The sequence below is a fragment of the Balaenoptera acutorostrata genome, chromosome 5 (genome assembly GCF_949987535.1).
Source record: "Balaenoptera acutorostrata chromosome 5, mBalAcu1.1, whole genome shotgun sequence".
Classification (NCBI taxonomy): Eukaryota; Metazoa; Chordata; class Mammalia; order Artiodactyla; family Balaenopteridae; genus Balaenoptera; species Balaenoptera acutorostrata.
In genome coordinates this window covers 143,109,867-143,122,181 of record NC_080068.1, presented here as the reverse complement: position 1 = coordinate 143,122,181, position 12,315 = coordinate 143,109,867, and the positions used below count along the sequence as shown (strand labels likewise).

The following is a 12,315-nucleotide window of genomic DNA, read 5'->3' as shown; positions in this document are numbered from 1 at the left end:
ATTAGGTGGGCGGGTAATAGCCGGCAGAGGCTGTGGCCCTGTAGGGACTGGGCCACTCTGCTCTGAGGGACCCCTTCACACCTGGATCTGGGGTCAGGATGCTGCCCAAGAGCTCCTGGACCGTGGGCCTGGTTCTCTTCCCTCCTGGCCCGCATCAGGGAGCATGATAAGAGTGTCCTCCTGATCCCTGGTCTGGCACTCGAGCCCAGCCTCGCCTTCTTGGAAGCCCCTTGACCCCTCCAGGCCACCAGCTGCCATCACCGCCCCTCCCCCACCCCCCCTTCTGGGTGTTTCCTTCTTGGACTCCTTGCATGCTGTCCTCTCTGCTCGGACATGCTTCCTGCCATCCAGCTGGCCATCCTCAGGACGCCTCAGAGCCTGCTCCCGCTGTGCCTGGTCAGTGTCACTCGGCCCCCAGGCAGCACGTGGAGGGGTTTCTGAATGGATGGATGAGTGCCTTTGAGATTTTCCGTGATCCCCCTTGGCTCTCCTGGAAGGTCACAATCCGGGCCCAGACAAATCCTGGCATCTCCGAAGCACAGCGTGGGGGTAACTTCCCAGCTTGGCTGGCCCTCCCCCTACGACTTAGCGCTCGGGTCCGGCCTGTGGTCCAGATCAGCTCCTGGGTCCCGGGTCCTCTCTCTTCTCACTCCGCCTGGGTCCCTCAGCGCGACGCCGCGAGAGGTAGTCCCTTTCCTGTCCTCTAGGTGACCACAGCTGCCTCGCTGGGCCCCAAAGGGGGCTGAGGGTCCTCAGGCCTGGACCCCTAAGCCTCATATCCACCTGCGCGGGTGTGAACTCAGCTCCAGGCTGCCCTGTGGGGTCACCTGCGGAGAACTGGGTCGACGCGGGGAAGGGGATTCTGAGATGCAGGGGGCTGGGTTCGTAAAGTGCTGGGGGCGGGCCTGGGACTACCTGTCCTCCCGCTTGCACCTTCCCCCTCGCCCCCGGCCCGCAGCTTCAGCGGGTAGGGCTCGCAGGGACCCGGAGCACGCGCCGAGAGCCCCCCCTGCACCTGCACCGAGATCGTGGGGCGCATGCGCGGACCGAGGAGGGCGGGGGCCGAGCCGGGATGGGTCCCGTGGGTCCCGCATCCCCGCGCCGGCGGTGGGGATCTGGTATTCGAGTGGGGCGTGCTGCGCTGCGCGGGGACGCGCTGGGCTGCGGCCGACGTGGACATCAGACCCCTCTCTGACCGCGTCCCCGCGCCTGCAGCCCGTGCGGCCCCGGGCGCAGGTTCCCAGGGGCGCCGGCCGGGGGAAGCCGGGGCGCCCCCTCCCCAGGACCCCGGCCAGGCGCCGCGTTCAGACAAAGGGGAGGGAGATGGAGATGGAGATGCTTCCGTGACAGCGCCCGGCGGCCGAGGAGGAGGAGGAGGAGGAGGAGGACGAGGGCTGCGGGCTCCGGTGGCGCGGCCCCAGGTCCGGGCGCTCACAGGCCCGCGCTGAGCGGCGGCGGCGCGGGGACGCAGGGGCCGGGCGGGAGGCGCCCAACCCGGAGCCCCGCGGAGCGCCCGTTCCGGGCCAGGACCCCGGCCGCACACTCGCTCGCTCTTCCCCAGACACCTCGCGGGGCTCGGCCGCTCCGTCGCGCCCCGGGCCGCCCGCGCCTCCCCCGCCCGGCCGCCGCGAAGCACCCAAGTGTGCCATCGGGCGGGCGCGGAGGCGGCGTCTGCTCCCACCCTCGAGATCACATGGTGACCCTCGGCAGCCAATGCAGTGGACGCTAGGACCCTGCGGGACCCCGGGCGCCGCGACTGCACCGGCGCCGCTGCATTATAAATACTTCTCCAAAATGCGGCGTAGCTCCCTGCGCGCGCCCCGGCCGCCCGCCGCCTCCGCCCCGCGCTCCTGAACAGCCGCCGCCGCTGCCGCCGCCGCTGCCGCCGCCGCCGCGGGTCCGAGGGCGCCGCGCCCTTGCCCTGGGCCCGGGCTGAGCCCGCCTGCAGCCCGGCCCGCGTCCCTGCGCTGCGCCGCCCGGCCGGGTGCATGCATTGTGGGCCTCCCGACATGGTCTGCGAGACGAAGATCGTGGCCGCCGAGGACCATGAGGCGCTGCCGGGGGCCAAGAAGGACGCGCTGCTCGCCGCCGCCGGCGCCATGTGGCCCCCGCTGCCCGCCGCTCCTGGGCCGGCCGCCGCCCCCGCCGCGCCCCCGCCCGCGCCGGGCCCCCAGCCCCTCGGCGGCGCGGGGGGCGCGGAGCCGCCGGAGGGGCGCGGCGTGTACATCCGCGAGATCCGCGCGGCGGAGCAGGAGGCGGCGCGCCGCATCTTCTACGACGGCATCATGGAGCGCATCCCCAACACGGCCTTCCGCGGCCTGCGGCACCACCCGCGCACGCAGCTGCTCTACGCCCTGCTGGCCGGTCAGTGCGCGGGGACCCCGCGGGGACGGCGGGGTCGGGGCCGCGGCCGGCCGGGCGCACCCCCGCCTGCCGCAGTCTGCGCCCGCCCGGCCCTCTGGGGACGCGCGCGGGACTCCCTCCGGCCCGTTCGGCCCCGCCTCGGGCCCGGGCCTCGTCCTGGGACGGAAGCGGACCCCCGACCCCCGTCGTACGCTCGCAGACACGCACCCGCGCGTTCTGCGGAGGCCCGGGGCGAGGTGGCCCCCAGCGCTGGGGCCGGCCCGGGCTCCCGGCCAAGGCGCGCCGGGCGGGGGCGTGGGAACCAGTGCGGGCCGGGTGCAGGGGCTGCGGGCGGGGAACTGGGGTCTCCACCTGCGTCCCCTTCCTGGTCATCCCGGGTGGGGGCGGGGTGACGGCAGGTAGCGACCGCTGCCGAGGCCCCGCGCCTGGCGCGTGGAACTATATATAATCCGCGGGGCGGGGGCGGCTGCCTCGGCGGCTCCGAGCGCTAATTTATGAGGGAAAGACAGCCGGCTCCCTGGGGCTCCGGGGGAGGGTGAGCGCCGAGGAAGCAGAACGAGGGGGCAGTGGGCCCTCACGGTGGGCGGCCCCCACAGGGGCCTTGGGGCTTTGCCCCTTGAGGCTCTGCCGCGGGAGGGTGGTTCTCCCCATTTCAGAGGTGAGGAGCTTGAGGCTGGGGGGTGGGACTTTCCCAAGGTCACGCAGCAGAGGCACTTTCACTGCAGGCACGTCTGCATCCCCGTAGCCTAGGCTGGAAGCAGCTTCTTCTCCCTGGTCCCTGTCCTCGCAGCACCCAGAGGCTGGCCCAGGGAGGGCTCTTGGCTGGGGCCCTCCTGCTGGAAGGCGGGGCCCCCACTTCCCAAGGGTGGGACGGCCTGCAGGTGCCTGGCCGGGCAGCTCTTTGGCACCCTCCCCCCACCCCGCCCCGTGTGGGCCAGGCTGTGGACAAAGCCCCTTCCCCAGCTAGGGGGCCGGGGCGATGGGCAGGGGCCACCCCTCAGTAGCCCTGTCCTGGGCTGTGCCCGCCAGCTATTGAGGGCAGCCTGCCCAGAGGCCGCTGCGGTGCTCAGCATATTAAGAAATCCTGTGATGTCAGGTTATAAAGGTAACGCGTCCTACGGTGAGAAGTTTGATCATAGGGAAAAGTAGAAGGGGCAGCTGTAACGTTCTTTGCTTTTCCGGAGAAAACGGGCCTGGCCTATTTGGCATGGTCTCTCCTCTGCGCATGTCCCTGACCGGCTTATTTACCAGGGGGCTGGCGGGCCTGGGTCCGTCTCCCCCGCGCTGGTCTGCGGGGCTGTCCCCACAGGCTCCGCCCCCCCGGCCACTCACCGGGCGCCACCTCTCCCGCAGCGCTCTGCTTTGCCCTGACCCGCTCGCTGCCGCTGACGTGCCTGGTACCAGCAGGGCTGCTGGGCCTGCGCTATTACTACAGCCGGAAGGTGGTCCTCGCCTACCTGGACAGCGCGCTGCACACGGACATGGCCGACATTGAGCAGTACTACGTGAAGCCCCCTGGTGAGTCCCCGGGGGTCTCTGGACTCCTCCTCCCCCCTGCCCCCTCCTGCCCTCCTCCCCAGCCCTTCCTTCTGGCAGAGCTGCCCCCAGCGCAGCAACCTCGGGGCGGGCCTGGGGCACGGGTTGGGCACAGGTCAGCCTGGGCTGGGGCGCCCCCGTGACCCGAGCCTTCTGGGTGCCCAAGGGCTCTGGCCGCAGGCTGGCAGGCGCTGGGGTTGGCAGGACTAGGTCCTCTCCCCTGAGTATGGCCGGGCCTCCGTCCTGTGTCTTCTGAAGGCAGGGCTCTGAGTGGCCTGAGCTGGCCCTGGGCCATGGTGTCCCAGCCCTGCTGTTTGTGCTGCCCTAGTGGTTCATGGGGGAAAGGGGGTCTTTCTCACCTCTCTCCGGTCCTGTTGGGCGTGCCTTGTTGGATCCTGGGCTGGCCTGGAATGCTAGGGCCCTGTGTGGCAGAGGACCACATGGTGGGGAGAGGGCAGAGGTCACTCTGGGGGAATGAGGACCCTAGGAGACCAGGGGTCCCACTTCTGGTGTCTGGGGCACTTAGTAAGCCCAGGGTCTCGCCCCGGCCCTGGCCTTCTGTAGAGAGAGGGGCTGGGACCTGGTCTGGAGCCATTCTTTACTTTCCAGGCTGGCCTTGAGGCAGGGTGGGTCCTGGGAGGCAGGGTCATGATTTTCTGCATGCCTGGAGCTGGGGCGTGAGGGTCTTCCAGTGCAGGAAGGTCCCTGAGGAGAGGGACAGAGTGCGCCTGGTTGGTTAGGGTCTAGCAGCATCCTGGTGAATGCCAGGGAAGGGCAGTGGGGAGAAGAGAGGCAAGGCGTCCCGGAGCAGGGGTGACGCGCTCTGGCCTGGCCAGCTCCTGCGCGCTGGTGGCTGGTCCTTTCCCCGCCCCGAGGCTGCCTGGCTGGCCTTGGGCACCTTTGGTTCTCCTTGACCCTTTCCCAATCCCAAACAAAGCATCTTATCAGCCTCCATGGAGCTCTGGCTTCAGCCTGGCTCCCCCCAGGATGGGAGGGGACAGAAGAGTGAGACCCACCTGGCACCAAAGCCCAGGCCGCAGGAGCAGAAGAGGGGTTGGGGCCCGGCATGGCCCTGCCCTCTTTGGAGTGCAGTGTCCTTGGGTTTCAGATGGGGGTTGGGTCCTGCTCGCCCCTCCTGAGATGTCTGGTGGGTGTGCAGGAAGATCCCGCAGGGGCAGAGAGGCTGGGCAGCGGCTGGTGGGGCCGTGCTGGACTCGTGGGAGCTGCTCCCACAACGGGGGAACCGAGGCCTGGGGAGGCACGAGGCTCCCAGGACTGTGCTGACCTCTGACCTGGGCCCGGGCAGGTGGGGAGAGCCCGAACTCCCGGACAGTGGGCAGGTCAGCCGGTGGAGGGGGCGGTCAGCTCCTTCCCGAGCTTGGGCCACGTGCCCGGTCTCAGTCTCGGGGTCTGACAGTGAAGAAGACAGGAGACTGCTCGGCAGAGCTGACGGGCTGATGGGGGCCGCGTTGGCAGGTGAGGTAGTGGGGGACCCCCAGGCGTAGGGCGGTAGAGTGAAGAGTTCTTCTGGGTGGGGGTCCGGGGAAGGAGTGTTAGCGGGGGAGGGTTTGGCCGCTGCAGGAGGGAGGCTGGGGCCAGGGCCTGGGGGGTGGCTGGTGGGAGGACATGGCAGTGGAGGCTGGCGTGGCCGTGGGTAGGGCGTGTGCAGGCCGGGCTCCTCGGAGCAGGCACTGCCCCCTGGCCTTGCCTCCTGTAGCCCCTGGGCCTTGGGTCCCCAGAGGAGGTGGCTCTCCCCGTGGCCTGTGCCCTGCAGGCCTCTCTCCTCTGGTCTTCACCTCTCTGTCTCTCTTGCTCCCTCATCTCCCTGAGGTCTTCCCCCTCCTCCTCCTGCCCTGCGTGGGGCCGCGATTGGTCTGGGCCGGGGGTGGGGATGGCTGGCCTGACCACAGGGCTGGCTGCCCAGCCTCAGGCTCAGGGTCAGGGTGGCTGCAGGGCTGCTGTGGGCAGCAGGCAAATTGGGCCTGGCTCCCTCCGTCCAGAGGACTCTGCCGGGGCGGCTGTGTCATGCAGTAGTGCCAGCGGCCCTGACCGCCCCGTTCCCCGCAGGCTCCTGCTTCTGGGTGGCCGTGTTGGATGGCAACGTGGTGGGCATCGTGGCAGCGCGGGCCCACGCGGCGGACAACACGGTGGAGCTGCTGCGCATGTCGGTGGACTCACGCTTCCGTGGCAAGGGCATCGCCAAGGCACTGGGCCGTAAGGTGCTGGAGTTCGCCCTGGTGCACAACTACTCTGCGGTAGTGTTGGGCACGACAGCCGTCAAGGTGGCCGCCCACAAGCTCTACGAGTCGCTGGGCTTCAGGCACATGGGCTCAAGTGACCGCTACGTGATGCCTGGCATGACCCTCTCGCTGGCCGAGCGCCTCTTCTTCCAGGTCCGCTACCACCGCTACCGCCTGCAGCTGCGCGAGGAGTGACCGCCACCCACCTGCCCGCTGCCCCGCCCACCGCCCCGTCCGCCTGTGCCCTCCTGCCCGCCGCCCGGGCCGCTTTCAGACGCTCACCTTGGCGTTTGTGTTGGGTTTTTCCTTTTTCGGCACCACATGGTTCTTTGGCTGGTTCTTGGGGGGGTGCGGGGCCGTTGCTCACCCGTGACACTTGGGGAGGTGGCTTGTTCCCAGCCACGCCCCCTGCCCTCCCCAGTCTGCCGGGGCCGCATCCTGAAGAGTGACAGCGTGGACCACCGCGAGCCCACGCAGCTGCCCGGCCCTGGCGCGAGGGGCCCCTTCCAGCCCACCCCCGGGGTGGGGGCGGGCCCAGCCTTGCCCACCAAGCACAGAGCCTCTGCAGCGAGGACCCCGCCCAGAAGACCCCTGGCCACCAGCCAGGCGGTGGCTCAGCCATGAGTCCCCAGCAGGCGTGGCCTGCTGCACCGGTCGGCCACTGCCCCACAGGGCGCCGAGCTGGCTGCGGGCCCGCTTTGCTCTGTGCATGCTGAGGATGTGGCCTGGCCGCAGCATGCCGCATGCCCACAGCCTCCTGCCCCCTGCCCTGCCTGGACTCGACCCAGACTGGTGAGCGCCCCCAGCCCCAGCCCAGCCTCTTGGGAGGCCTGACTGTCCACCTTGCTCCTTGCTTCACCCAGTTCAGCTTTGCTTTGACGTCGGATCACCTGTCTTTCCTTTCGGTACCTGCCCCTCCTCTGCCCAGGCTTTGCTGATGGGTGGCATCGTCCAGGTGTGGTTCCCATGGCAACATGTTGTACAGCCGTGGTCAGGGCCCTTCAGGAGAGCAGGGTAGGAGGCAGTCATGGGGTCATCTCTCCCCCAGTGCCAGCTTGATCCTGGTGGCCTCCCCCAGACCTCCCTGAGGACCTCCTGCCTTGCGGCTGACGGGCTCTGTCCTGTGAATCTTACCAACCCAGGCTGCTGCCTGCACCACCGAGCCCGCAGCTTCTCCCAGCCTGAAGCCGACCTATTTTTTAATAAGTTATTTAGACAGAATAGCACTCTGCATGACTTTAATTCTTGGGACAAAACGGTAGTTTATACCTTAACACACACACACGCACACACACACACACACACACACACACACACACACCTGTGTGGTCTAGAATGCACTATTTGTGGCCCAGTTTGGTGGGGGTGGGTGGCCGGGTGGGTGGAGGGTTTCAGTTTGGAATCTGGAGGGAGACCCTGATTTAACATAATTTCCCCCCAAAGAGCACTCCCGCTTTGTGAGGAGGCTCTGGGCCACCCCTGTCGGGCTCTCGGGCTGCAGGACGGAGGGCAGGATGGGAGCAAGTTCCTGGCAGCCTCCCATGCCGGAGTTCACCGTGGGCTCGGGGGGACCTGTGCCTCCACCCTCTCCTTCTTGAGGTCTCAGGCAGCGGCCTTTGGGTGGGGGCGTGGCCCAGAGGGGGAGAGGAAGGTGGTGGTTGGCAGTGCCCGCGTGTCCAGCTGTAAGCCCGGACCTCGCCTGGTGGCAGGAGGGCAGAGATGCCCGCCAAGACCCCCTAATTTGGGGATTTGGGGGAGGGGAAAGTGGCAGGCGTCGCGGGCCACTGAGCTGGGTCCCACGTGCGGGACCGTGGAGGGAGCATTCTTAAAGAGGCGCTTTGGAAATAAGCAGACGGACGGAACAAGCCTAGTTTCCTGAGGGGCCTTTTGTGCTGTCAGCAACCGAGATATTTGCAGAACATTGTACAGACCCCGTGCTCCCCTGTACATTTCTCCCTGGTGGCGCCCGGTCCCTACTTGGGGTTGGGAATTTTGTAGACTGTACAGAAATCGGCACCCTATTTTCTTGCAGCTCTCAGATTTTGTTAATCTGGATTATACAGACAGACGTAAAGTGTTTTAGCAAAATGGAAAACAAACAGTTGTGCCTTTTTCCTCTTTCTGTTTGGTTCGGTGTCGGCTTGGGGTGGCCTTAGTTGGCATGGGGCGAGTTGGGGCTGCAGCTGGCCTGAGGCCTGGCCGGGTGGGAAGGGCAGGTGGGGGCCCGTGAAGTCCGCGTGGTGGGTCGTGTCTTGTCAGGTGTCAGGTGGTGGCAGTGGGATGCTGCCAGCTTCCTCTGATCCTGTGCCTTTGGACCTCCCGTCCCTGGTGTGGGGCACGTGGGTGGGGCCGTGGGAGCCCCCCGGGGCTGCCCATGTCTGTTGGCATTGACCAAAGTGCCTCACTGGTGTTGCTTCTGGCAGTGGTGTGGCCCCTCCCGTCCTGCTGGTGTCTGTCGACGCTGCGTCCTCCCCACGCCCCAGTCGGTGGCCCAGAGGGTGGTGGGTGCTGGCTGGGCTCTTGACCTTTCCTTATGCCCTCTTGTTGCTGCCAGGAGAGATGCCAGGAGGGGTGTGGCAGGGTGGCCATGTGTCTGGAACTCTGCTGTCCAGCTGCTGCCTGGCCCCTGAGGTGGGCAGAGGCACCTATGTGCCCCAGGCTGGGTGCATGCTGAGCCCAGGTCAGGACCCTTGCCCGGCCAGCGTGCGGCTCCTGGGCTCCTGAGGACCACGGGGGGCAGGTCTCCCGTCCTTCCCCCAGCCTGGGAGCTAACTGCTCCACAAACATGCACTGAGATGTGAATTTTATACCTTTGTAGAAATTCTGATGTTACTTCTTCTACCTCTGTGAAGCGTCCTCCTGGGGTCCTGCCCAGTGATGTGTCTGGGCAGCTTCTCTGCACTGGGTGGCCCTGGGCCCCCTCCCCTCCCTGCTGGCCCCTGGGCCTCCCCCGACTGGAAAGCCAGCCCTGGGCCCGGCACCCGTGCTCAGGGGTCGGGCTTCCAGGGCTTCTGTTGTCTGTTTCTGGAGCGGAAAGTGGAAGGCAGAGCGCTCAGGATGTCTTCGTTAGGTGAGCCTGGAACACAGGCCCGATGGGCACGTCCAGGCAATGGGATCCAGGGCAGCTGAAGGCTCCAGCACCTCTGGATGGCCCAGTGCCACCAGGGTCCTGGCATGTGGCTGGCGGGCCGTCCCAGGGGTAGTGCCCCCTGCCCAGGTATGGGCTCTTCAGACAGCTGGCCCCCGAGGGTGGGCAGCCAGGGTGGGTGGTGTGCGTGTGTTGGGGCCAGCCAGGTGGCCCGGCCCCAGGAAGGGCCGTGGCAGCATCTCCCACCTGGTACCTCCATCGTATCTGGCCTGGCCTCCCCCTGCTGCCCTTGGGTGGAGTGGGGGAGGGACGGGGGGCAGAAGGCTTGGGCTGGGAGGCCCCACGGTCCTGGGGCGGCCCCCACCGTCCTGGGGCGGCCCCCACCCTGCTCTGGGTGTCCTTTCTCAGGTGGCCCCTCTGGCGTCGGGCAAGTGCTTGGGAGGCTCTCTGGGCCACAGGGCCTGGCTCTGGCCTCTGGGAGGCATGTTGACACTGCGGGTGTGGCTCTCTGCCCGTCCTCGGGCGCTGGGCGCACCCCCGGGGCCGCCTTCCTGTCAGTGTCTGGGGGACGGCTGGACGGTGGCCCCCGGGCCTTGGGAGCTTGCTGCCTCTCCCTGGCCGTGTCCTCCGTGTTCCTGCTGCTCCTGTGTCTGTTTGAAGCCGCTTCTGTGAATCGTTTTGGCCACAGGCTGTGTGCCTGTGCTGGTGGCCCTCTGGCCGAGGCTTTTGGGTTCGAGTTCTGGGCTGGGTGTGGGGCAGATCCTGGACTGTGTTTGCTCCATGGTGCCGAGGACAGGCTTTCAGTGATGGCGTGAGGTCCGCTGACAAGTGGGCTGCCCAGGGTCAGGGAGGGGGAGCCCCAAGCTACTGTTGTTGGATGTGGTTTTTTAACAGCAATAATTAGCCGTTTTGGAGAAGAGGTGTGCCTGTGTGTGTGCATGTGTACCTGTGGGTACGTGCACACGTGTGTGCCTCTGCGTGTGTGCGTGTGTGTGTGCAGGGAGGGAGCCTGGTGGCCGAGGGCCCGCTCTGGCTGGGAAGGGGAGGCCGGGAGGTGCTCGGCGGTGCGGCTGGCCTGAGGCCTCGTTCACGCTCCTTCTCCGGACCCAGCGGACCTTGAATCTAGCGCTCCTTCCTCCCTGGCCAAGGGTGCTGGACGGCCTGTGTGAAGGGGGCTGATCAGGATGGGCTTTTGCCCAGCTCTCTGGCTGTGTGGGGAGGGTGGCAAGGGCAGTGACACTCAGCCAGACTGGCCGAGATCAGATTTGTTTGACCCCAGCTGCCATGGACGCGGTGTCCTTGGGCAGGCAGAGCCCAGAACGTGTCATGGTGGCTGGTTTCACTTACTGTGTTTACCGTTTGTGAGCCCAGGACTGTGGCGTCTGTCCTGACACCCCAGGATGTACCAAACAGCCCCCGAGAGGGCCCGGAGGGGCCGTGCACTGCGTCCAGAGGAGACAGGCTGCAGGGCTGGGGAGAGGGTCCCAGGCTTCCTGTGCGTGTGTGAGCGACGGGAGGGGCCGGGAGCAGTGTCCCTCCGCCTGCCCAGCCCCCAATGCTGCTGTTTTTCAATAAAACCAGAGTTGATGGAACCGGGCTCCATGCTTTCTTGAGGTGTCGTCTGTGCGACGCTAGGCCAGGAAGGGCTGCTTTCCTGGAGATGCTGGGCCCCTCCTCCCGGAGGCCGGAGCAGGTGCCTGGGTGACCTGTGGGCTGAGAGGCCCCCGTTTCTGTGTCAGCAGCCCCGGCCGGGCTCTCCTGCGGGCCTGGGGGTCTGCCCTTCTGTTTGACGCCTCCTTGGAGCAGGTCGGCTCTGAAGGATCGCATGAGGTGTGGGACCCAGGTGGGAGGGGCAGTGGGACCCCCAGTGTCTGTTAAGGAAGGGAGGGTGATGGAATGGGGGTGTCAGGCTGGAGAGCAGGGCACGGGGGTGGGGCAGGGACGTTGAGGCTCAGGGTGGACATACACCCAGCCGTGTCCAAAGGCTCCTGCAGCCCACCCAGCGTGGACGGCTCTCCACAGCAGGCCTTCTCCTGGCTGCACTCTCCTGCCCTGGCCCGGCTTCTGGGTGGGAGGGAACGTCCTCGCAGGGTCCGTCCACCCCTCACCCCTCAGTCCCTTCTCGCGGGTCTGACTGGGACCCTCTGGGACGCACCCACCCCACGTGGCGTCCCCCCACAAGGCACACGGTGGCCCGCGCTGGCCCAGAGATGTCAGCTCCCAAGGACGGTCGTTTGCTTGAGTGAGATGCTCCTTGTGAAGCCCGGCAGTGGTCTTGCTTCTGAGGTGACAGAGCATGAAGACAGGCTGCCACTCAGACATATGGCCACACAACAGAGGCAGTGGCGTGGAGGGGCCTGGCAGCTTTCCAGGTTCTGGAATGTTCTATCACATGGTGGTCAGGCCTGGCCATCTGGACCCTGCACACCCCATGAGACCAGTGACAAGATCTTGAAGCCATGAGAAAAACGGGCCTGGGCATGATAAACTGTGACGATCCACGTCACTCAGAAAAGGTGATGCCATGTCCCGTGGGCTCTAGTTGCCATTACACAGGAGCGGAGTCCACAGCCGGGGGCGGGGGGAGCACCCGTGCCCGCTCCTGGAGCTGCATCTGGGCCCTGTCAACATGCTCGCCCTGCCCTGGGTAGGCGCTGCACCCCACTTGGAGGGTGGCATGCAGAGCCTGGACCCAGACCAGGGTGGTCTGGGAATGGGGCCCCGGGATGAGACAGGCGGCCGGGCAGTGGTGCGGGGCAGGGTCGGGGGGAGCCCAGCTGCAGTCCTGCTGGGACACTTGCCCCAGTGAGGTGACCTTCCCGTGCCTCAGTGTCCCCACCATGCCAGGGGGTGGTACCTCTGTCACAGGCCGCTGTGAGGCTCCAGGGGTGCACGGGCCACGCCCTCCCTCGGCCCTGGGGGTCTGTGAGAACCGGCTCGCAGGGACACCTGGCCGGCGAGCACCGGTGCACGGGACCCTCTGGCCCTCAGGAGGGTGGTCAGGCTGTGATCTCTGGCCAGCATGTCACCGCCCTGGCCTGGGAGGCCCTGGGAGCGAGGATGCTGGCAGCTCCCGGGCACCCGCGG

General features: G+C 67.1%; 1 protein-coding gene across 1 annotated transcript; it reads left to right on the top strand.

Moving 5' to 3' along the window:
- The first annotated feature begins 356 nt into the window (after window positions 1-356).
- On the top strand, window positions 357-10,819 carry NAT8L (N-acetyltransferase 8 like). The gene is made up of 3 exons (XM_057546594.1): window positions 357-2,364; window positions 3,718-3,882; window positions 5,968-10,819. The coding sequence occupies exons 1-3, from the start codon at window positions 1,989-1,991 to the stop codon at window positions 6,333-6,335; spliced, it is 909 nt and encodes a 302-aa protein (XP_057402577.1). The 5' UTR covers window positions 357-1,988; the 3' UTR covers window positions 6,336-10,819.
- Window positions 10,820-12,315: the final 1,496 nt, after the last annotated feature.

Bases quoted from the DNA above. Each gene is read 5' to 3' on its own strand.
- NAT8L (XM_057546594.1), top strand. From the start codon at position 1,989: ATGCATTGTGGGCCTCCCGACATGGTCTGCGAGACGAAGATCGTGGCC. The intron at 2,365-3,717 runs GTCAGTGCGCGG...CCTCTCCCGCAG, and splicing joins GCTCTACGCCCTGCTGGCCG to CGCTCTGCTTTGCCCTGACC. The intron at 3,883-5,967 runs GTGAGTCCCCGG...CGTTCCCCGCAG, and splicing joins GTACTACGTGAAGCCCCCTG to GCTCCTGCTTCTGGGTGGCC.